The sequence below is a fragment of the Apaloderma vittatum genome, unplaced genomic scaffold (genome assembly GCF_000703405.1).
Source record: "Apaloderma vittatum isolate BGI_N311 unplaced genomic scaffold, ASM70340v1 scaffold25383, whole genome shotgun sequence".
Classification (NCBI taxonomy): Eukaryota; Metazoa; Chordata; class Aves; order Trogoniformes; family Trogonidae; genus Apaloderma; species Apaloderma vittatum.
In genome coordinates, this window is record NW_009710318.1 from 40,427 (window position 1) to 64,867 (window position 24,441).

General features: G+C 48.7%; 1 protein-coding gene across 1 annotated transcript in view; it reads left to right on the forward strand.

The window, feature by feature from the left end:
* SLC35F3 (solute carrier family 35, member F3) overlaps window positions 1-23,611 on the forward strand; it is a 47,904-nt gene extending 24,293 nt beyond the window's left edge. Inside the window, exons 2-6 of the mRNA XM_009867265.1 lie at window positions 12,977-13,196; window positions 19,231-19,356; window positions 20,104-20,296; window positions 22,104-22,193; window positions 23,358-23,611. Coding sequence (XP_009865567.1) covers window positions 12,977-13,196; window positions 19,231-19,356; window positions 20,104-20,296; window positions 22,104-22,193; window positions 23,358-23,602 — 874 coding nt within the window. The 3' untranslated portion in view covers window positions 23,603-23,611. The remainder of the gene's footprint in view (window positions 1-12,976; window positions 13,197-19,230; window positions 19,357-20,103; window positions 20,297-22,103; window positions 22,194-23,357) is intronic.
* Window positions 23,612-24,441: the final 830 nt, after the last annotated feature.

Sequence of the window (24,441 nt, forward strand, 5' to 3'; positions counted from 1 at the left end):
GAAGAGTACAAAGCCGGATATAAATCACATCAGGCCAAGTTTAAGATATCGGAAAGCAATAGCTGCACAGTTTCAGACTCTGCAGCCCTTTCACACCCAGAACATCCACTGACGTCAATGGAAATTTTGGATGATGACGGAGAGCAGTGACGATGTCGACTCCGGCAGTGAAAGCCTTGAGAGCCTAATGTTTAGGTTTCCTCTGCCTTAGTTTGTATACGCTGGCCCTCACTGCATACCGAATGCCGCATAAATGCTTTCCTGCATTTGCTTCAACACAGCCCTGGGAAATAAGACTGAGCCCGCACCCTCACACCCCACTGCTGGGCTGAGTTGGGGACAGGTAGACTGGGTAACCTGGCCATGCTCACATAGGGAATTCGTGTTAAGAGTGTCACCGTGGACCTCACATTCAGAGTCCCAGCACCATTTCCAGCCCTTTCCCGGGAGACTTTTCATCTTTCATTAACTGAATCATAGAATCCTAGAATGCGTTGGGTTGGAAGCGTTTTAATGTTGCCTGAGCTGCTGCTCCAAACTGCTCAGACCTGCGGGGAATTGCCTGATCCCCTTAAGTAACATTGAAAATAACGTGGCTTGTGGTGGTGGTGGTGTTTGTTTCCAAAAAAAATTCATTATCTTACCATTTAAAGGCCACACACATTCGTGTGACAGCCTGGGCCGTGCATGACACAACGTTAGGTGTGACTTTGCTGCCGATGCATCTCCTTGCCCGCCGCAAACATGTCTCTGCTCCTGAGCACAGCACCCCACCACACTGGGTGAGGAGAGGGGCCCCGAAGCAGCTCCTCTGACAGCTGAGGTGCCCTTCCTAAAAGCTGGGGTGCAGCCCCAGGGTGCTGGGGAGGCTGGGATGGGGCTGCCCCTGGGCCCAGAGTGGGGATGCTACTTACCACTGGGCTCCAGCAGCAGCAGCACAGAGGGGCTGTGGAGATGAGCCCTGCAGGTTTTTTAATTTTCAGCTGCACATGGCGAGAGCCTCCTGGGGAACGGTCCCTCCAGAGACCCCATGGACCCGGGCCGCTTGCACCTGAGCAGTGCAGCAGGAGAGCCTCATTAAGGTCTGAATTCATTAGCACTCAGTTGCTCTGAGCAGTCGGTGCCCTGTTTTAGAAAATGGCAGTCATTAAGTGTGTGGTATAAGCAGGAGCAGCCCTGATGGGATCAGGCTTTAAGGGCACCTGCCCACCAACTGTTCTGTCTAAAATACTTGCAAAGGAGCGGAACACGTCAGCTGTGTCAGCCTGCTCCCTGAATTGGGTCTTCACTGTCTTCATCACTCCATAATGATGTAGTGCAGTCTTTAACCAGCAATGGTCATCTTCAGAATGGATGGCCAGCCACAGTCGCAAATTAGATTTAAAGAATCAATGTGATACTTGCTTTGAGCAGGAAGGCAGTTTTAAGGACAAAGTTGCAAAGCCCTGTTAGGAATTTCCCATTTCACTTTTGCGGTTTTTTGAACTCTTGAGTAAATGCTGCCTGGCAGCTCGCTGCTGCTCATGTTGTCCGTTTGCTCCCTGACTCCATGCAGACTGTCGTTAGCTTCAGTACAGCTCACCAGCCACTCTTCACACTCTGCCCTGACCTGGCTTTACATGGTGCTGTCAGAGGTCCTTTCACTTTGCTCCATTTGAGCATGACAACAGGTCCCAACACAACCTCCCTCACACCCCCACTGGGCAAAGAAGTTGTTTCCTTCTTGCTCATTCTGCAAACACAGCAGCAACCATCCCTCTTCCTGCACCATGGGCATGCCAGTGATCCCCAGGAACCTCTGAAGCTTTCATTCCCCTCATGGCCCCTTCCAGCCTCAGTCACTGGGAGATGTCCAATGTGAGTATGTCCTGAACACTGCTCTGGTGGGCTCTGACTAAAATTTAAGGCCAGTCCTGTGTGTTACAGCAGACCAAGTCAAGGGTTGCATCTCCTCGTGAACTCAGCTACTCCATGAAGCAGTCTCTGAGTGTAACTTAAAAGCTCATCTCTACGTCCAGGTGTGGTGTCTGCCTGGTCTATGGGTGTTTGAAGTTTGCATATGGCAAGAGTATTGCATGTTATTTGTGTTAACACCGATTATCTAGAAGAGTGTAAAGCAATGCAGGCTCTGGGTATCTCTAAGGTTTAAAGGCAGAAGATGTTGGATAATACACCCTGTGATGACTTCAGCTGTCTGATTGCCAAGTACATGTTGTCACAGTAAAGGCTGTTTCTTGTCAGCAATGCTTGCTGCATTTTCCAAACTGGCACATTCCTTCTGGCCCGATGGAAGACCCACAGATGCCAGCCCGTCCCATGCAGCAAGCTGAAGGGGGACTTTGGAGGGACCATCTGGTCACTGTGATATCACACCCCAGAGCGAGCTCAGCTCACTCTGGTGCTCATGGACAGATGTGACTCTGTGGGAAATCTGTTGCAATGTCTGCTCACCCTGCTACAACCGGTGCTCTTCCTCTTGAGGTATCAGCAGCGCAGTGGTGCTGCTGCTCGACTTCACCTTCTCCTCAACACTTTCCCTCATGTCCCTTCAGAGAAGGCTGGTGGTCCTGCTCCCAAAACAACAAAGAAGTCAGATGCAAAACTCTGCAGTATGTTTGGGTGTAAAAAATAAATTAAAATATTCATCCTAATGTGATCCACTTTCTGCAGCCGTTGTTGCAGTCAGGTATATAAAAGCTATGTAGAGTGTATCCTGGGCCTACTGGTCTTCACTGGAAATGGACAGAAGCAAACTGAACAGGCTTAGTGCCACGGGCACATCAAAGTGTAGGACATAGGACCATCCCACAGGGGAAGCTGCAGACTTTTCTGTGTGCTTCTGCAGCCCAAGACTCCTACCCTGGTGTTGTGCTAAGGCAGTTTACAGTATATGAATCTTCCCTGGGGTTTGGTCTTGTTCTTTTAAACTTTTTTAGATGTTACTTTAAACAGTGTCTCATTAAGGCTTCTGAGCATGTGCGAAGACTTGTCTTGGAAATGTGTATTCAGGTGGTTTGTAAGATTTGTGTTATTTGCTTCTTTTGGAGCCATTCTGTTGTATTATGTAAATCCATAGCTAAGCATTTCCTGGGACCATTTATTGCGCAAATGCCTGGTTTGGCATGTGTACAGTGCTGAGCAAAACCAATTACTCTCTCGTTCAGAGAAGAAAGATCAGCCTGGAGATTTTTTTGTTTCATTTAGGAGAAGACAATTTTCTCATTTCATTACCTATCAGAATGCTTTTTTTGCAAATGAGCTGAGAACTCCCAGAATAGAAAAATGTTTAAAGGCAGAATATCAGCCCCAAAATGCATGTAGAAGCACGTGATGGTCAGCATCAGATGCAGGCAGTTAAAAGTGGCAGCTGGATACCGGATTGACTTCTGTGGTCATTTCTTACATTTAACAACATGCTTGCAGAAAAAATATGCACTGGACAATGGGCACTAACAAGCCATTAGACTATTTTGGATAACATCAGTTTCTGAGAAATTGCTTAATCCCCTGAACAGTTATTTTTCAGTTCATGTAATCAGGTAGGTTTGGAGCTACCTGTTGCTTTAAGCTTCAGTTTAGGTCTTTTTCTTTTTACTGACTCTGCACGAATTCACATTCAGAGCTGAGGAAGGCAGGTGCTGGGTACTTGAGACCAGGAACTTCTCCATTCTTTCTTAGTTTCAAGGTTTGACTTTCCCTGCCTTACTTTTCTCCCCACTGCAAGCTTAGGAAGGGGCTGTGGGTCGTGGTTTGCCTCCCTTCCTTCCTGCAGGAAGGAGGTCTGCAAGGGGCTCTCTAGGGACACAGGTAAGGGGAAGGGAATGATTTTCAGGTTTGCTCTCTCCCCAAGCCTCTAAACGCCCTCCCCAGGGATGCTGCCAGCCACACCTGGAAGGTCAGAAGAGACACAGAGCTCCTTCCAGGCATCATCAATCACCGCTCGCAGGTCTCAGCAGGAGTGGGACGAGCTGTTGGGGATCGTGAGGGTAACTGCCACCTGTGTTACCTCAGACAGCAGAGCCCTGAGACACATCACCATCGCTTGAGTTTACACGAAGTTGGAAATAAACATTTTGAATTATATCTTGTGGTGGAGCATCATGTTGTGCCACTGAGCTGTGCCAGAGGAAGGGCATTTCCACTTGTGGGGGAAATCCCCCCCAGCAGTGTTGCCCCCTCGCAGGTGTTCCGATGCCGGTGAGCATGGGGCCATGTCAGCCCTAAACCTGCCGTGCAAGCAGCACCCACACTCTATGGCAGCTCCCCACTGCCACCCTCCCACAGCTGGGCTTGGGACGAGAGCACAGCCCTGCAGTCCGCTCTACTATTCAGCTGGGAACACCTCTCCATGTGTCCCAGGCACATGGGGGGACAGTCTGGGAAGGGAGATTCCCCACTGGGGTACACTGGGAAGAAGTGAAATCCTTACTGTGGCAGCCGTGAGCAGATGTGTTTGGTGTGGACCTTGGCTCATCGCTGGGCTTGGAGCAGCACGCTGGCACGGCACATCACGGTCCCTGAGGGACCTGCTGCTTGAGTATCTTGCTGTGTCTAAGATTTGTAGGCAAGCTGTCAAATTGACTTCAGCCTCAAGACAGGAGTAATCAATTAAGGAAACTTTTCCCTGTGAAATCAGCTGCAAAAATGATACTTTTATGATAGGCTATGCTTACTACCTTGTCCTTTCTAAGGACAGGATCCTCCAAGCTTGAGATTTGCTGACAGTAACTAAGCATTTCTTCAGCAATTCTGAGGCACAGATCCCGTAAGGGAAAAATGCCGAGTCACGATGAATCACTCACTAAACAGTTTAATGGTGCCCTATCATCAGCCATTACCATTGACACTTTTAGTTAAACCCACTGGAAACATGCCAAGCATTTTCCAGGAAAAGACAGACACCCCTGCCCCTGAGTCCAGAAACCAGTGCTGTCACCTGGGCTGATGTTACCTGCTGGGCTGCAGGATTGTGGTCTTCTGTCAGGCAGGGTACAACAAGGGACTAGGGGGCCCAGCTCTGCAGCGCGAGTTCAGTCCCCAGCATGGACAGACCGAACGGGATACGTACAAGGTGTCTGTGAGGAGCCACATGGCTGCTTCCCTGGCCCTGTCCCCTGGCTAATGGCCACGAGCTGCAGTGCCTCAGCAGGCAGTGGGGTGGGCAAGGGGCACCGCTACACCACAGGGTGCCCTGTGGAAGCGGAGAAGAAACTTGTGCCCTCCCAGAACTGGGAAGCAGCTTTCCTGAGCTGCTCTGAGTGCACAGGAGGAAAGGTGAAGGCAGGGGTGTACGAGTTTTGTTGTAAGAGCGTCAGATCGGTGGGTAAATAAAAGTCATGGCAGGAATCCCGGGCACCTCTCTGCAAAGTGCTGAGGCTAGCTGATTTATTCGCAGCGTTTCATGATCTGGGACACGCCACAGGAGCCTCCGTGCAACTGTTCTGCTGGCATGTGAACCTGCAGTGACTCAGGAAAAAAGGCACTCAAGGGCTGTCTTGATAAGTAACAAGAGGTGACTGTAAAATAAAAATGCAGGAAAAGCAAATCGCCAGCTCTCCAAAGGTGTAGCCTACAAGCAGCCCTCATCCTGCCTCTTTCAAGCACCCAGTGCCTCTCCATGCCCTAAGCTTGCACATCTGTAAAATGGGTTTCATGAGCTTGCCCTTTGCTCGCACTGCTGTGAAATCTGCCCATCCGAGAGGCTGATTTTATCATGCCTGCCCTTTATGTCAGCATTTGCTCAAGATGGGGGGAAGCAGAGTTGGAGGCATGATCCTATTTTCTGGGAAACACATCATATACATTTCTAGAAAGAATTTTTGAAAAATATTTTGGCTTAACTTGTGTCCATTTTATCTGTACAGCAGCCTTCTGCCTACCTCCACTTGTGAACATAATGCATGAGGGATGCTGTGGCCCTAACAGGACAGATTACGAAAAGAAGACCTAGGATTTTTTTTTTAAATGGAAGAAATTAAACTTGTTTTTAGTTTACTTCCCTCCTAGTAACATCCAGGGCACTTTGTCTGTCTTCTTTGCTTTTGCTTGCTGCAACTGGCTTGCAAGTCCCCCCTAGAAGATACGACATTTTAGTCTGTGTCTCTTTTTCATGCGTTGAATGGAAAATGTTCAACTGCTAACAGCGCATCTGCAGATTATTTATCCATGCAGGCCTAATCGGTGCAGGGATTAGCAAAATATCAAAACATATTTTGCCTGCCAAACTCTAATCGAGAGGCCAGATTCAGTGTTGCAGCGGTGGCTTTGTTGTGCTCCAGGGAGGCGATGCTCACTCTGCTGATAATCAGAAATAATTTAGCCAAATTCAATTTGCAGGTACAGACCTTGCAAGGTCAAAGTAAGAAGCGCAGTCTGCAAAGAAAAAATGTCTAATGCTGGGAGCAACAGCAGATCCAAACCTGCTTTGAAGGAGAAAGCTCTAGTATGAGCACTGAGACAATGAGAAAATTGTAACAAAAGTTAACAGTCTGGAAAGCAGAAATAACCAGCTTGTGCAAGATACTCCCTTAGGAGGTGTATTCCTCCCAGATATTTTCTACTTTACTGCATCTTTCCCAAAGATGTACTGGCAGTTTCAGTGGCTTATTAAGCTTCCTGTCATAGGTTTGTTCTGCAGTGAGTATCGAGACCAAACTCCTGGCATGGGGGATCACACTGTGTGTGCTTTTTTAGGTTCTTGTCTACCTTTCCTCTTCATAGGTGAGATTTTTTTTCAATATAGGGGCAAAAAGCACTCCTTTCAGACTTGCCAGAATTTTGTACATTCATTTGCATGAGGTTCAAATCAGTGGAGAAACATGCCAACTACCTAGCAATGGTTAAAGACAAAACAGGCAATGGAAGGTGAATAGTGTTAAACATGTAATTGTGAGCTCAGTGGGGAAAAAATGGAGCTTTACTGTCATATTTTATTTGCAATTTTTATTTGACTGCAACACCTACTTTGAATATGATTAACTCTTACTTAGCATGCAAATTTGGCGCTGACAACTTCTGATTTACTTCACAGGGGATGCTTGGTTCCAGTGATGGAGGTATTTTGCTAGTGGTGTTGTGTTGCAGACATGCTTAATGGGGCAAAGCTAATGTGCCATTTGCTGGGTTAATGAAGATACGCACTAAAAAGGTTATGAGGAAAAACAAGAACTAGTACATGAAAGATTAAGAAAACAGCAAACAATTTTGAGTGAAAATACAAACAATAACATCTCTATGCCTTAGGCTTTTCTGCAGCATCTTCCATCCCAGCACAATTCCTGTAGTGCTGTAGCAGCTACGTGCCATTCCCAAGTGACATTACATATTTCCATCAGGCCATGATAAGTTGTCAGGGCACCCTGTGACAAGCGGCAGGGGACCAGAATCCCTATTTGGGAGAGAGGACCACTGGTACGTGCAGCCCAGCCAGTGCTGGTCAGGACTTGCTAAGCCCTGCTCAGGGGTTCTTACTGCGGGTGACGTGTGCCACAGCAGCAGCAAAGGGGGTTCAGTTGTGCTGTGTGGTGCCTGCTGCTTTATTTTGTACCTGCAAGTGGGTTCCCATCTGTCCCCACCACTATTGTCCCATGCAGAGGATACCCTGAAAGCCAGGCAGCCGCTTCGGCTCCCAAGTGGCCTTTATGGGCTTTTACGCCACCCATCCCAGTTGGCATCCTGAGGAAAAGGAGAGCAACCAGGCCAAGTGTGTGCTTCTGTCTTTCTAACCTGCACCATCCCATTACCCCGAAGCACCGCAGAGATGCCAGCTGCAGTAGCCCCCTCAGTAGCACCCTACGCCAAGCAAATCCACCATCAAACATCTCTCTGGAAACGCTTCCCAAGGGCCACGTGTAACCAGGCTGTAGTTCTTTCAGTTTACATGTAGCCCTCCTCCCAGCAGTGTAATCCGGCCTTTTATTTCAGCCATAAGCCTTCAGATATTCTGTGAACATGGATATGACACTTCTGAGTGGGAACAAGCTTTTCTTTATTGCTGCTGCAGCAATTAAGCCAGTACGTTTCCCTTCAGTATCCTTCCTTTGACATTTCCATTCCAGTCTTACACAGGCCTTTGCTGTTGCTTTGGTTAATGCCTTGCATTTGTTTTTTAAACCAACTGCTGTGATTACAGTGGAGCTCTAGCTCATGATAGCAGAATCAAGGTAAATAATGCAGGAAGCTAGTTTATCTCAAAAATATGGCATTACACCCTGCAACGCCCAAACTCCTTGCCGTCTCCTGCCACCTTATCTGGAAACAGCTCAGCAGCTATAAGAATTTACATGGAGGATTACATAGAGTTAAGGAGAGATCATCTCAGCAATGTGGCTCTGCAGGGCGGCTTCCCTGCCCAGGAGGAGCTATGCTCAGCATGACCCAGGGATGCACAGGGCCAGGGCACGCCTGAGCTTTGCATCAGCATTTCCTTGTGGCCTCTCTGGCTGTTGTCCACACTCAAAGTCCCACTGCTCTACGGACAAAGCAGGCTGAGCCTAGCAAAAAAAAAAAAAATGTATCAGCAAGTGAGCAGAAAGGCAGCTTTCATGTTGAGGTAGGTGAGACAGGCAGGCACAGGATTTATTGTAATGCAGGCAGGACTAAGGTTTGGTCAGTCTTTGATGACAATTTCTCTTTTAAGATATTCCAGACATGCACTGAAGGTGCCTGTTTCTGTGCTTCTTGCCCTGGAGTTCATTTTAAAGCTGGAAAGGAATACAAGCAGCTTCTTCCTGGACTCAGTGTCTCCCAAGGTGGGCAGCAAAGGCAGCTCGGGGACACGCATCTCTGGCAATTCCGAACCTGGGCTCTCAGCTCAAATATAAAAAGTTGCTTGTATATAGCTAAAGGTCAGTGGGCAGAAGCTCCCCCATGACCACTCTTTGTCCCTGTGACTCAGCAGTCTGCCAGGCTGAGCCACATGCAGGCACATTCATCTCACAGGAAACTACCAGAGCATCTTCAGGGCCTCCTGCAGCTGGATGTCTTGGAGGTACATGGGAAGTGTACTCTATAAGTAAACAAAGTTGCTATTAACTTTGTCTTTATTTAAGATAGGCCAGAAGCTCCCACTCAGTAGATGTATGGCCCAGAGGATCTTTGAAAACTCTCCAGTGAGTCTAAGGGGTGATAAGCAGCAGTGCACACTCTGTGCGAACAGAGAGAGGGAGCCTGTAGAGGACCATGACGGATGGGCTGGTTGCGTGCGCACTGTGACAGCCTCACTCAACTCCACTTGATGGAAAACCTGCTGCAGTGTCACAGTGCCTGGGCACAGGGTTCACCATCACTGGTTGTAGGCATCTGTAGTGATGGTGTGCTGAGACAATGCTGTGGGCTCATACTAGCTACTTGCAAACTCTGTACATTGTTGACAATCACTGCTCCCTTTGGGCATGGCCTCTCCTTGGGGCTGGGCTGCCTGCAGGCTGCCCACGTCTGCTGTGAGCCAGCAGTGCCAGGCTGTCCAGTACACAGGGCAAGGGCAGGCACCAGGGGCACAAGGCAGTGCCTGTTTACAGGATCCATGCTTGCTTTCTTAGCAAAGCATGCCTCTGGCACTTCTGCACACATTAGCAAACAGCAGGGATTTAGTTGCGGAGAGAATCCAACAAAGTCTGCAGCCTGCAGGCATCTGGTAACCCTCCCTCTTCACCCCAGGTGAGTTAAGACTAGCTGTGCAGCAGGACTGGCTCATTGAAGCCTGAATAAACTGAGGCAGATTGGAAATGATATGTCTTGACTGCTGGTCCCAGTAGTCAAAGCCAGAGGAGGCTGCTGGTCTCCCTGATAGAGTGGAGCTCTTCCCCAGCAGCTCTTCCACCACCACTGCACGCTTGTCCCAGGAGTTGATACCCAGTGCCATCTCCTCCCCAGCCCAGAGCCAGCCAGCTTGCTCTGGTGCAAGTAGAGGACTCCGTGTCCTGGGCAGGTAGACCTGCAAGAGTCTGTTCTGTAAAACCTCAAGGAATGGACTCCGCCTGTCTTGTAGCTTTGGGAGACTCAGCATCAGCCTCATATGAGGGTCCACAGGGCTGAGTTGGGCTCCAAAGGATGCCGAATGCTTACAGACTGCCCTCCTGTTAAGGTGGTTTTTGTCTTTCTTAAAAAGTAACATTTTCGTTAGCAGCTGAGATTGTTAAAATATTCATAGGCAGGTTCTCTTAGTGCAGTCAGGCATGCTTGGAGCGCCACAGGACACAAGCCCTGTTTTTTGCCAAGGAGTATCCATAAAATGTCAGGATACTCGCTGGGTGCAATGTACCCTTGTAGGCAAAACTGAAATTACTAGACAGCAGGAGCAACTGTGTCCAAAATGTTCTGTCAAAATATTTAAAGTTGAAGGTTGGTTTTTGTGGAGTGATTTCGTCCCCCAACTGTTTTGAGATTACAGCATAGGCTATGTCACAGTCCCATCTTGCTTCCCATAACTATTCATCTACCAGTACTCACTGATAAGTCACTTCATCAAATGTCTCCTCACACAGCTTCACAGGCTGCATTATGGCACCAAGGAAAAATCAGCTTCCCCTATACAGTCACAAACCTGGGGACACAATTAATTGTGAGGAGGTTATTACACAGTACATATTCATATTGGCACATGAAACATACCGTATTTCCCCTAAGGCTGCTCAGAATCCGTTGAAGATGCCACAGTACAGTAAAAGCACACGTTTCTACTGTAAATGAAATAGTGATACCCAATTCTATATGTGGAGAACAGATTTTTGGCAGGAGGAACTTTCTTCCCCAGGATGAAAACCAACATGAATTCTATTTTAGTCCTTTCATTTGACTACAGCCTTCCTGTCTCTCCCATACTGATCTTACTTAACATCATTTAACTTAAACCGTGCCTGCACCCTTTGTCTTCAGACCATTACACTGGCTGCCTGTGCTGCCCTGGCAGTCAAACTCTCCCTGGTGTCTCGGGAGGCAGATTTAAGCCTCTAGTTCAGGACAGGGTTTTTCCATGTCTCTCTGCATCCCCGTGCGCATGCATTCCCTGCATCCTCCATGGCAAGTGGCTGGTACAGGCAGTGCTTTGCAAAGCTGAAGGTCAGGGTGTGGTGTCTGTGGAGGCTGTGCTGAGCACAGGGATTGTCTGTCAATACTATGTGCATCCCTGATCAGCCCTGCATGGCACCGGCAGGTGGGAAGTCGGGCCATGGTTTGTGGTGCGAAGGGTAACTCTTTTACTGACACAGAGAGGTAGGGACTAAGTTTGGCAAGGAATAGGCTGCTGCTGGCAGGTAATTTCTTAGAGGACAAAGGAAACTGATGTTCTTTCTGTGACACTGAGCTACACGATGCAGAACCAGCAGCTTAAATTAAAGTGTCTGTATACAGCATCCAAAGCCCAGGGTTACTGCATCCACAGATGGGCAAGTTCTGTACAAGAGATGGGCAAGTTCTGCACAGCCATTACTTGATACGAGGGACTGGCAAGCTATAAAACCCCAAAAACAAACAAAAAAAAGCATTTTCCTTACCCTGCAGCTTTGTATCTGCTGCAACAGAGGGAGTGTAGGCAGACATAGAGTTAGTGATGGGGGAAATCTAGAGTCTCAGAGGGTGGATGGGTTTCTTTAGGTAATCACCTGATACAACCCCATCTTCTGAGAAAGTGGATCAAAATCACACTTTCATCTGATTCCAGATAATGACTCTTACATGCTCAGTCCCAGGAAACAACTTAAAATTCAAGGCAGCAGTGAAAAACTATTTGGCCTTCGTTGTCAGAGGAAAGTGTAATTTTGCTCAAATTTTGTCAAAATGCTTCATTAAAGTACTTCAGACCCTCAGGGGTTCTGCAGATTTGAAAGCCAGCACAGGCCATGGCACCACCACTGACTGCCACCTGCACACTTCAGCAGGCAGCACCCTCCGTCTTGCAGACCGATACATTTCTTTGCGTTTCTGAAATCTCCTGCAGGCAATGCAGCCAACAGCTCCCAGCTCTGCTACCCGGCATGCAGGCTTCCCCTCACAGCACCTTCGTGGAGGTAACCCTGGCATCCCCATCCCGGTCCCCACCTGCTGCCTCCCCAGAGCCATGCCAGCAGAGCCAGGCTGCACTCATCACCTCCTGTCCCCTTCTCCCACCAGCACCTCCAGCTCCTGGGGTACTTATGCAGTTGCTTGCCCTCTACCTGATCTTTTCCCGGTGTCACTCCTTCAGTCAGGCTCAGGCAGGTGCCCTCAAGCTCCCTGATGCCTTCCCAGTACCCCTTCGTCTCTCTCCGTGTCAGACAGGACACAAACTGCTGGTTTTTTCTTTTCCTACACTGTGGCTTTGTCTGCTCTGGCTGCCTTCTGCTTGAGGAGTCACAGCACCCCCAGCCCTTGCTGTATGCCCAACCTCCTGATTCCCCTGTCCTGTGCTGCTGCTCCAGCTGACACATTCCTGAGTGCCACCGTGCACACCCTCAGCCCAGTGGGCAGCTGCCAGCCACCATCTCCTTGCTGCTCCCAGCAAGCTTGAGCCAGGCCCCACCCCTGGGGTGAAAAAACCCTGAAACCAGGCTCCCATCAGGCTCTTTCCAAGCCCCTCATAGTGCATCACAGGTGGGCACTGTGGCTCCAGGAACTCAGGGGAGTTTTGCTGCCAGCCTTAGCCCTGGCCCTTCCACATCCTGGTGCCCACAGGAGTGAAAGGAGGAGGATGACCCAACACCGTTTCAAGATGTCCACTGTGAAGGTGCTCACGGCAAGAGTGAGATTTCATCACCTGGCTTCATCTCTCCCTTCTCTCTTTCATTGCTGTCCCTCCCATGTTTGGAGCTACTGTGTGTTCGTAACCTGTGCGGGTGCTGGCTTTTGCAGCAGATGCTGAAACTTGGTTTTCTTCTCTTCTTTGAGGTGTGTGCCCCTCTTTCCCCAAATGAAAAGGAGCAAGAAAGAGAAGAAACCTGTATGTTTGTTGCAGACTGTGACTGGCTTGTATATTAATGCTGCCTTTCTCTCCTTGTTTTAGGGAGTGCTGCAGATTTTTTGGAGACAATGGCTTGACTTTGAAGGTGTTTTTTACCAAGGCAGCGCCCTTTGGTGTTCTTTGGACACTCACAAACTACCTTTACTTACATGCAATAAAGAAAATAAACACTACGGATGTCTCCGTGTTGTTCTGCTGCAACAAAGCTTTTGTGTTCTTGCTTTCATGGATCGTTCTGAGGGACAGGTTCATGGGAGTGAGGGTAAGTGACTCCTTATCTCTGTCCCCCTTCTTCCCCTTGCCCTTCTGCCTTTCCTTTTCCCCTTCTCTCCCATCAGCCAAGCTGAGCAGCACCGCATGCAGACAGCCGAGTGGGCGCAGAAATCTTTGCAGAGCAGAGAGGCATCCTTCCCTGCAGCCTGCCCAGGCACCTGTGAGCTCCCAGAGCCCCCATCCTCCCCAGGCTGGTGCATTTGCACATTTTCCTTCAGAAAAGAGGTAACTTGCTCCAAAGTGTGGTATGAAGGGTGACTGCTATCTCCATGTTGCTGTGGACGTGCTTCAGCCTTTGCTGGCCCCTTCTGAGCGACAGTTCCCAGGCTGTGGCACCAGACCTCGTCATCTCTATCTGCACATTCCTGCAAGTACCCGGCTGCACACAATGCACTTCTGGTCCCAACCTGTGAATGTAATGGGTCCCTCGCCTGTCTTACATGTGACAGCAGGCTTGCAGGGTGTCATGGTTCTCCTTTGCACCCGTGTCAGCCAGCAGCAACGGTGCACCTTTGCACCCGTGTCAGCCAGCAGCAGCAGGGGAGAGGAGAGCCGGCATGCCCCTGCCTCTGCAAGTGTGCATCGCTAATGGAGGACTGGCATAATGTTGTTAGGACATGAGGACTTGTGCCTGGCCAGCAGCTGTGGGCATGGGGCCAGGCAGAAGAGCAGGTCTTGCTCCCCTGGAGCTGCTGTCCCGGTGGCATCCCAAATGTTTGCTTACACGCTTAGTCCTACACCCTGCCCCAGTGACCCACCTCCCTGGGGCCGAGGGGTTCTTCCAGAGCCAGGAGATACTGCAAGGAAAAGGCACCAGTGAGTCCCTCCTGCCTCACTGCAGTAGCAGGCACTTATTAATGTTAACAGGAATAATGGTAATAATACCTCTTTTCCAGCCACCTTTTGAGGAGATCTCTGCTCACCCACCCAAGCAATGCTTTCAGTTCTTAGAGGAGTTTGTTAGCCCTTGCTGCATGGAGCAATAAGAGTTAACTTTTGGGGAAGTGCTCCTCTTGGGTGGGAGAGTTTGGCCAGCCTTGTGGTGGTGGCAGCCAAGAGGCCGCCCCAGGGAATCGTTGCAAGCCCCCGCCTGCCCAGCTGGTATCTGCACTTGCCCACCCCACCTGCCTAGGTAGCTGTACCCTGAAGACAAATTAGCTGAGATTTCTGAGTACAGAAGCAAGGGCGTCCTGAAATGATCCTGGAAGCAGGAAAATGTGGCTGTTATCCTAGCTGGATGTGCTGGCAATTTTGATAAGAGTAAAAAAAAAAAAAAAAAAAAAAAAAAACATTTTTTTTTTTGCCTCTGTTGTGACCTTTAGCTGTTTTGTGGCGTTCTCAGCTGTAGTGCTGGTGGGACACCAGGAGAGGAGGTGTGTGGAGGGTTGACCACCGCTCTCCTGTACCTGCAACTTGCTCCTTGGTCTGAACATGCTGTGCCTCACCACTGGGTATGGCTGAGGTCTGAGGGTAAAGAAGCCAACCTGGATGTAGGGATATCCACATGCTGGAGTGGAGTCACTTCTTGTGGTCTCCTGGGTACATGGCTGTGCGTGAAGAACTGGGGCGGTCAGGGGCTCTCCAGCAGGTTCCCAGCCAGGCTATCTCTTGTGCCGTGGCAGGTGACAGGCACTGATGCTCTGGATTCACCACTTCCCAAAGGAGCAGAAGAAGTGGAGGGAGCAGGGAGGCAGACCCAAGTGGTGGTCTTGGTCATGTCCAGCTGGCCTACATTTTTTATCAGCACTGCCTTGGGAACGGCTGACCTGCTCAAAATCCCAGCAGCTATGAAGCAGAGATGCAGAGCAGGGGCCAGGACAGTGGGGGCTATGGGATGCTCCTGCTGCATCCCAGCCTCTCACTGTGGCATCTGGCAGTGACAAGGGGTAGCAGGTTTGGGATGGGTGGGACTTCCTGAGAAGCCACTTCCATGCCTAAGGAGGAAAATGGCCATCTCCCACCTTCGTGACCTGGCAGCAAGGGGCTTGGGCACAGAGGTAAGGGCCTCACAGGGGGACTGATCTGTTTGTTCTTGAGCAGATGTGTCATCCTGACACATGGCAAAACGTGAGTGAGGAGGTGCTTGTCCCTAGGGCCTGGCAGGGCATGGGGCAGCGCAGCAGTCCTGCCGCCCAGCTTTGTGTGGCACAGTGCAGGTGCTGGGGACATGCCTGTCTGTGGAGGAACGTTGTGTGAAGTCTCTTGGCGAGATGCATTTTCTTCCTTCTTTCCTCCATTTTTGTGGATGAAGCCCACATGAAAAGCAAGCAGCAGCAAGGGTGGCACTGCCTGGCATGCTGGGTGAGCTTCAGCTTGAAGCCCAAAACAAAGCCCTCTTCCTGGGACTGGCAGCCAGGAGTAGGGACAGCTGCTGGGTATCTGCAGAAGCAACCTAAGAACTGCGAGCTAGGACACAGCACAGCCTCAAAGCTTGTGGTCCTTCGGAGCCATGCTGTGTCAGAGCTTCTGACTCTTTTAGAAGCACTCTTTGAGAGGGTATTTGGCAGATGAGGCTGAAATGGGGATAGTGCCTTACCCTGCCTAAATCAGGAGCCTTCCCATGCCCCCTCCCTATTCACTTGGCAGCACAGCAGTTCGGATACTGCTGCAGCAAATCTCTGACTGCATGTTTGGGTGTCCCTGTTCATACCCACTTAGAGGGAAGGCCAGGTGAGAAAGAGAGCAGCTCACTGGGGTTCAAGCACATAGAAGTATCCTACTTGGCCTTCAGGATTGTAACTGCCAGATCTTCAAGCACTTAAATCACAATTTGGCTGTAATTTAAATGTAAGAGCAAACTGCAAAATCCCATCCTCACCACTCAGGCACTTCTAAGTGTCTATATCTCCTATAATGAAGTTGCACTTCTCCCCCTTTCCCTTCACTGAGCCCAGAGCACAGTGTGTCTGAGCTGTGAGCTGTCATATTGCTTTCAGAGAAGACACACATGTAATGAAGCTGTGAGTGCCTGAAGTGTTGCCTCTGCAAGCCCTGCAGTGCTGAGGCATTTGCAAGTAACCACAGGCTGTGGCGTGGTGCAGTGCAAGCAGCCTGTCACTGCTGCTAATGACGTGCTTGATAGGCAGGCTGAAAGGCTTCCAGACAAAGTATATGTGACATGCCTGGCGTGTCAACAGGCAAGGCCAAGACTCATCTGACTCTTGTGACATGCTTGATAGAAGAGGCAAGGGCATCTGCCCCAGCAAAACTGTTTGCAGACTGCATTTATTTGCTTTGATCTTGGACTTTGGTGTTTCACTCAGTGCTGCAGTAAATAAATCAGCTCAGGAGCCAAGAGAATCATCGCTTGAAAGTACCTCTTGTATACGTAACCTAGAGATAAGCACACCTGCCAGTGGCACTTGGAAATAAACACACTACCAATCCCAAATGGCAGCCTTCCTTTCCAACCAGGCAGAGCCCCAGCCTCCCAGGAGGTGCTCTAGAGTCAGACAGCCCCTCACGTTGAAAGCAAAACTGGATCTTTTCTTATTCTGCAGTTCATTAATGCACCCTCCAAGTTTCCACTGCACTGGAGTTGCAGCTGCCAGTGGAGGCTCAGGCAGGCTCCCTTAACTGATATCGCCTGAGGTACTCACAGATTTGCCACAGCTTGGCGTGTGGCTGTGGTCTCTACCCAGCTCTCCAGTGAAGGATGGACAAGCGCAGTGCATCTTGGATGGGAAATGGCCATGCCTGGAGCAGATGCTACAGGAAATGTTGCATCTTCCACTCTTTGTCAACTACTCTGTAGCACAGGTGATGTTGTAGATCTGGAGTTGCCATCTTTCAGATAAGCCTGAGTCATGCATCTTGACGCTCTACAAAAAGCCATACTGAGTCAGAGCAAAGGCGCATCTGCCCCATGAGCCTGGCTCCAGCAGCTGCCTGCAGTGGATACCTAGAAAAATCTGTGTAAACAGGAAACACCTATAATGATATTGTCTCATGAGACTTTCCAGCCTCCAGCAATTTGAAGCTCAAGGACTTCCTGAGATGGAAGCAATGTTCCTATAGTTAATGGCCCCTGATGGATATTTTTTCTTCCATGAATTTATCCTTGTAAAATTTGCACATCCACAGTGTGCAACAGCAAAGCTTTCCGTGGCTGAATTATATGTTGCGTGAAGGCAAATCTCTTTTCATTGTTCTGCACCTGCCCCATGCTAGTCTCATTCAATGACATTTTTTCTTGTGCCTATGAAGTCACACAGAGCATCTGAATTTGTATTTGTACACAAGCTTGCTGGCATGAGAGAACTGCTGAGTGCTGCTGAGCTCCTTCAGTTCTACCTATAAGAAACAGCCCCATGTTGCTGTAGACCCATCCATTGCATTTTTTTCTCTCCTTGCCTTAAAGAAAAGCCTGTCCAGGACTGTAGAGCACTGTTACATCACCACCAAGCTTTGCTTTAGAAATTATACCCCACAGCTGTGTATGGAAGGATCTGGTGCTGACAAGGCTGCAAGGTAAGGTGATATATCTAAACCTCTGCAAATTTGCAGTGCTCACACCCAGCCTTTGCGGCTTGCACTGGGCTCCAATCAGGTCATAAATTAACATCTTCAGAACCTGCTGCCCCGTGGCTGGGCCGTGCAAGGGGCTGAGCAGGTGCAGGAAACCCTGCCTTCTCCACTGCCTGATAAAGCTGTGCTCATGCAGCATCTTGAACAGCAGCTCAGCAGTTTCTAGGCCCCTTCTTGCTGAGACACTATTAGCAGCTATATTTTCATCACAGTGTCAGCTGCTACTGATACGGGCTCTTTTCTACCCTTGCACCACCCCGCCATTCTAGAGAAATCAATACCCTTCTGTTGGCAAAAATGGGGCATTTTTCTGTTAGGAGAAATTGGAGGTGTTGATGTCAGTGTGCAGGAGGGATCTGCTGGGTGACTGTGGGAGCTTTGTAGGTGCCTCCTGGCACCAGTCCCAGCTCAAGCCAGGGAAGAGGCTCTTGGTGCAGCTGGGATGGGGCATCTGGTAAAGGGGTCCCTTCCATTGCAGCTTGTTCATCATGTGGTAGCAGAGCTTGGTACACAGTCTTTCCCCTTGCATCTTCACAGCAGCCCCAGCAGCTCTGGTGGTGAACAGTAGAGGTGAGAGAAGGTCATTGCTCTTGGATGTGTAGGCAGACACAGCCTGTGGATGGAGCTTAAAACCCTGGTCTGGGCCCAGGAAAGGGGACAATTGGCTGACACTGAGCCACCTATGTGTCAAAATAACTTCATTTATCCCAGTTATCTTAGAAGCATCACTGTGACTGTGTAGCCAAAGGGAATGTGGTCTCCCTTGCACCACTTGGGAGCCAGGAAGCATGAAGCATGCAGAAAAAGCCCTTGTCACCCCACAATTACCACCTGGGGAGGATTAAGGCATCTGGCAGGACAGTCCCAGAGGAGCCAGGGGTCTCTTGCTGACCCTGCTGAATCAGGGCCAGCCTGTCCTTCACCTTCATGAATGCTACCTCCCTTCAGATGACCCACCTCAGGCATTGCTGTGGGCCTGGCTGGATGACTAAACCACCCTCTACTCTGAAATGACACTTCTGAGCTGGAAGGTAGTTGCATGAGTCTTATTCCCCTGTTTATTTCAAAAACCTTTTTCCTCTAAAACCTCCACAGGACTCGAAAGTCGTTCCTGCAAGCATCAGGGAATTATTACTTGTGTATTACTGTCATGCACAGGCTGCAGGGACTGGCTGATGGGGAGACTCGGTGACAGAGATGAATCCCTACTTCAGCTCAGTCCAAGATACTGGGGCCCTGTGCTCTGGCGTGTCGCACTCTTCTCCACTGCCCCTCAAGGCAGCCGCTCCTTCACAGCTCTGCCTGCAGCTTCTCTGCAGCCAGGGGAACCACGAGGGGAGGCAGCATCGGCTTGGCAGGTAGCCTGGGCTTGCTACGAGTTTTATACATAGGCAGATGATGCAGAAGTACTGCACACGCATTTCAAGCTGCATTCATGTTTTTCCACATTGGGGTCTGTCCAGTAACACTTTCTTTCTTTCTTTGTGTCCAATCAGATCGTGGCTGCTATATTTGCTATTGCAGGAATAGTTATGATGACGTACGCCGATGGGTTTCACAGCCACTCTGTTATTGGGATAGCCCTGGTGGTGGGCTCTGCCTCAATGTCTGCTCTCTACAAGGTAAGCACAGCTGGGTCTTTACCCCCAGAAAGATGCCCGTCACTCCTATCATTCACTCTAACTGCTCCTGTTTTACTTGCAAACCTTCATGCAGTTCAGTGCCACATGCCCTTCTTTGAGGGGTTCTGCCATAAACACACTGACTCTGTGACACTGCATTTGGGTTCACTTGCTTTGATATCTGTCCTCACTTAGGATAAAAACTCTTTTTTCCTGTGAGGAATCTTCTTCGGTGCACACAGGAGGACTCACAGGTGTCCCACCTTCTTGAAAAATGAGGCTGCTTTTCCATTGGTGCTGGATTTAATCACTCACTCTGGAAGCACCCTGCAGAGATTTAGCTTCTATTTCAAATCATTTTGTTACCTCCCCTTGTCAGTCCTTCTTCAGTGGCTTACATAGCCTACGTTAGGCTTAAAGTACTGCTTAAAGTGGAAATGTCGCATGCTTAAAATCCAAAGTACATGCCTATGAATCAAGGTCTCGTCCTGACCAAGTGGGCAAGCTGCACTATGCATAAGATGATATGCAGCTTTCTCTGCTGGGCTGAGACACGTATGTGCATTTGCCTGTGTGCTTCTCATGGCACTCAGAGTCACAGTGCACAGAGAGGAACAAGCACAAAGTTCACCCACCTTGATTCAGGGATTTAAACTAGGATGAGGTGTAGGCACCTCCATCTGGTCTAATGAATTGCACTGTACGAGCAGTGCAAGAGAGTTAAACCCATGTGTTTTCCTCTTGTAGGTTTTATTCAAACTTCTTTTGGGCAGTGCTAAATTTGGAGAAGCTGCCTTATTCCTGTCTGTGTTAGCTGTCTTCAATGTCCTCTTCGTTACCTGTATTCCTGTCATCCTTTATTTTACCAAAGTGGAGTACTGGAGCTCTTTTGACGTCATTCCTTGGGGAAACCTCTGTGGATTTTCGATTCTCTTATTGAGTGAGTAAATGGGGGCTCTTGCACTGCTCAGGGTGGAGGAGGGTTCCAGAAACTGGCCGCTGGTTGAAGCTGCAGACCTCTGTCATACTGGAGCTGTCTTCCCTTCTTCTCAACCTAATTATTAGCTTCAGAACTCATAGGATGGCAATGTTTTCATCCTAGGTGGCAATGTAGACCCCACTCCTGCTGTTATTACCAAGCCGAACTACTATGGTCATCTTTGGAAAGTGCTGTGGGACTGAACTGTAAAGCTTATCCTAACTCCTACTCGTGAACTCTGCTTCACAGAGACAAATCATGCTTGCCCAGACTGTGACGAGAACAGCCCTGCCAGCAGGGCATTACCTTGGGTTCATTGGCATCCCCTGAGCAAGCAGGTTAGGCCAGGCTGGTCAAGGCTAGCCTCTGGCACCTCTGCCAGGGTATTCAGTAACAGCTAATTGCTATTCCTGAAGAGCAGAAAACTTCTGAAAATGTAGTGTTGCCTAGCACTGATGGGAATTCGGTAGGTGGCACTCCCCTCTTCTGCTGCCACTGCTGTGCCATCAAAGGGACCCAGCTTGGGAGGGATGCCAAATCAAAGCTTTAATGATTCAGGGTCATCAGAAATGTGATGCTGTTCCTTGTTACACTAGATATGCTGACTTTACTGCCACAGTTGGTTTCTAAATTGGATGCCAGCATCACATATCCTAAAACATTCCTTTCATATCTACTGGAAATAGCCGATCTCTGTCCCTATCTTGAGTCCCAGCTCCTTTTACACTGAATAGTCACAACACTTGACTCTCAAAGTACTTCCAGTTCACTTAGCAGTGGACTCAATGGAAGGTTTCTGTAAACCAGTGGTGCAGAACTTGGCAAATGATCACTGGGGTGCACAAGATATGGGTACTACTAGAAGACAGTCAGATCCCCAGGTCCTGACAAGTTCCATATTGGCAAGGCTCTCGAGTTTGCTAATCACCTTAAAACAGGGGTGATTTTGGTCCAAAACAATTACTAATTTGTCATGAGACACTTCCATGGACAGTGTATGGTATTACAATGAAGTGATATTATAATTATTCAGTTGTAATGATATTATAATTTCATCATATGAAATTATATTTAGCAAGTTCCTGTCTGGAAAAGGGTTAGATTTGCAGAATCTTCCACCTGCAGCTGGAGGCAGCTTTTCTACAAAAAAAAAAAAAAAAAGCATCCAGACCAAAGAAACGTTTTGGCTGAAATCTCCCAGATGAAAAGTGTTCAGTCTTTCAGCCGGGCAAAGTGGATTGGTATAGAGAGTGGGAATCGCTGCACATTACACTGAGAGGCAAGTTGTAGACAAATTTTACCCTGATTCTGCCATGGGACTCCATGGGGATATAGAGATCCAGAAAAAAGCAATGTCTGAAGTGGACAGACATGGAGCAGACAGGGGTCTGCCCACAGGTATCTTCCTTTGGATATCAGGAGACACTTCTTCATGGAGAGGGTGCTCAGGCACTGGGATGCACTGCCCAGGGAGGTGGTGGAGTCACCGTCCCTGGAGGTGTTTAAGGAGAGGCTGGATGTGGCACTTAGTGCCGTGGTCTGGCCGATGTGGTGGTGTTGAGTCATAGGCTGGCCTTGATGATCTCAGAGGTCTTTTCCAGTCTCAACAATTCTGTGATTCTCTGTGATTCCAGGAATAACATTACAGGAGTTAATATGTCTTCTGTCTAACAACCTACAGAGGGAGTAATAAAGCATAAATGTTTCAGATGACATTCCCTCTGTTTAGTTTCATTGTAGTAAAAGGTGTTTTTCTTTCCTTCTTCAGCATTCAATATTCTCCTAAATTTTGGGATTGCTATTACCTACCCCACCTTGATTTCTCTTGGAATTGTACTGAGCGTCCCAGTGAATGCGGGTAAGGATTTCTGCCTTTTGCTTCTTAATGAGTACATTATATCTTGACCTTTCAAACACACAACAGGGATAAAAGCAAATAGCTTCATTAAACATGTTCTGCATCTTCTCTCAAAGAACTATGGAGATGACACTGATTAAAAATGTATACTTTATGCGTTAAATATGTATTGTACAATATTACATGAATATTCATAATCTCCATAATTGCTTTTAAAATTACTGTCCAAAGAAGCCTGCATACTGAAAAACAAAGTAGATTTGAAGTCATCTCTCTCTGGGCTGGGATGAAAACTCACAGATGAAGTGGAAAACAATTCTTAATCATTTCTTCAAGGCAGGCTTAACACTAAATGGAAACAAATAAAATTGCTTACATTTTAGAACAAATACGTACTAGTAGTTCTGCTCACTTTGGTTAAATAACATTGCAGGTGTTTATGAACAGCACCGCACTACTCAATTTTTAGCATGGCCTGGTACATGTCTCTGACAGTTTTCTGAAATTTATCAGAAGCTAAGAGACTGCAGAACCCGAGAGCGCTAGGCAAGGGAATGCTGGGGCCAGGGTTGCCTCAGCCTTCCCCTGCCCAGCCACCTCTCCCAAACCAGGCTCCTAGAACCCAATGGTGCTGAACCAGTGCCACAGTGCAGGTCTCAGCTCCCAGCTTTGTGCTGACTGCATGCATGCAGAGCCAGGCATCACTGGCTACCCTTGCAGACTTCAGTACTGAATGGTGTGATTCTGACCAGAGCGTGTGCCCAGCTCAGCATGCGCAGGGCTTCTTACTCACTAGGTCAGTCCAGGTGACAAGAAAAAGTTGCATGGGAAATGCCCCTTTCTCTGCATACCTGGACCTTAGCAGGAGTTTCTGTGCTGTCAGTGAGCAAGGGAGAAGATGCTGCTGCAGACAACAGCTGCAGCTCCAGGCATCATGTTCTTTTGTACCCTGAGCCCACAGGCCAGCTCTGCTTGCTCTGAAGGGGCCGTACCCTGCTGTGTGCTAAACCAGCAGGAAGAGCTGTCTCCCTGCCACCATCACCTCCATGGCCATGTTCTCCTGCCACAGCCAGCCTTTGGAGCCGGGGAGGTGAGGGGGAGGGAAGGGGATACTGCCCTAATGCTCTGTCCCACGTAATAACGCCTGTTCAATGTCCCACGCAGTTGTTGATCACTACACGAGTGAAATTGTCTTCAACAGTGTCCGAGTAATCGCCATCATCATTATTGGCCTGGGCTTCCTCCTGCTGCTCTTGCCAGAGGAATGGGACGTCTGGGTAATAAAGCTCCTCACGCGTCTCAAAGTCCGGAAGAAGGAAGAAGTCCCCGAGGGGAATGGAGACGTTGCTTCAGGACTGCCTAACAAAAGCCGGAGAACTCGCCCCTCCATGTCATCCTTTGCTCATTAAATGCTCTTTCTACCAAAACTTTGTGGTTAACCGTATATATGATGATGCAGCAAAGGTCTTTTCTTGGGAAGAAGCACACCTGTCCAACACGGTGTACATACCTGTACAGTTTTGATATGATCACCATCTAAGGCATCGAGTCTTGGCATGTCCAGTTTGCTTGTACTTTTTTCACATCAGACCTTTCACTTAAGTAGTACACTGAAAAAAACTGCAAACCAAGAACCTCTATTCTCTTTTTAAATGAATGTAATATATAGTCAAAATATATTTGCATAGGTTATTTTAAAGAATGATTTTCATGAGAAGCAGGGCAGACATTTTTGAACGTTAGGCACCGAATGATGCATTGCACACTGTGATTTAAAAGAAACAAATGCTATGCTACATCACACATTTATTTTTGACCAGAGCTGTACACTGAAAGTTTTCAAGGAACAAAAAGGGAATCTTTCTGAGGATGGGAAGATGGGAGGGAGAGTGGAAGGAAGGAGGTTTTGAAATCACTCTATGTCAATGAGTGCACGTTGCACTGCAACCAGGAGAAAATTCAAGTGCTAAAAATGCTTGCACTAAAGCACTAGAGAGAAAGCAGTCTAGCGCCCAAATCTCCTTTTTCCACACATGACTGTAGTCCACATTTAAAATCATGCAAGAGAAATCCAGTGCCTTCTACAGAACTCTTGTCTTTATCCACGCAGAACCAGGTCCCGCCGTGAGGCACTTGCAGTGGCAGGGCTCAGGCTTGTGGCCCCAGGGCACCCTAAATTCCCACCGATGGCAGGACATGCCTCCCATACACGCCGCAGCTTCTGTGGAAACGTGGGGCCCGGGGGACC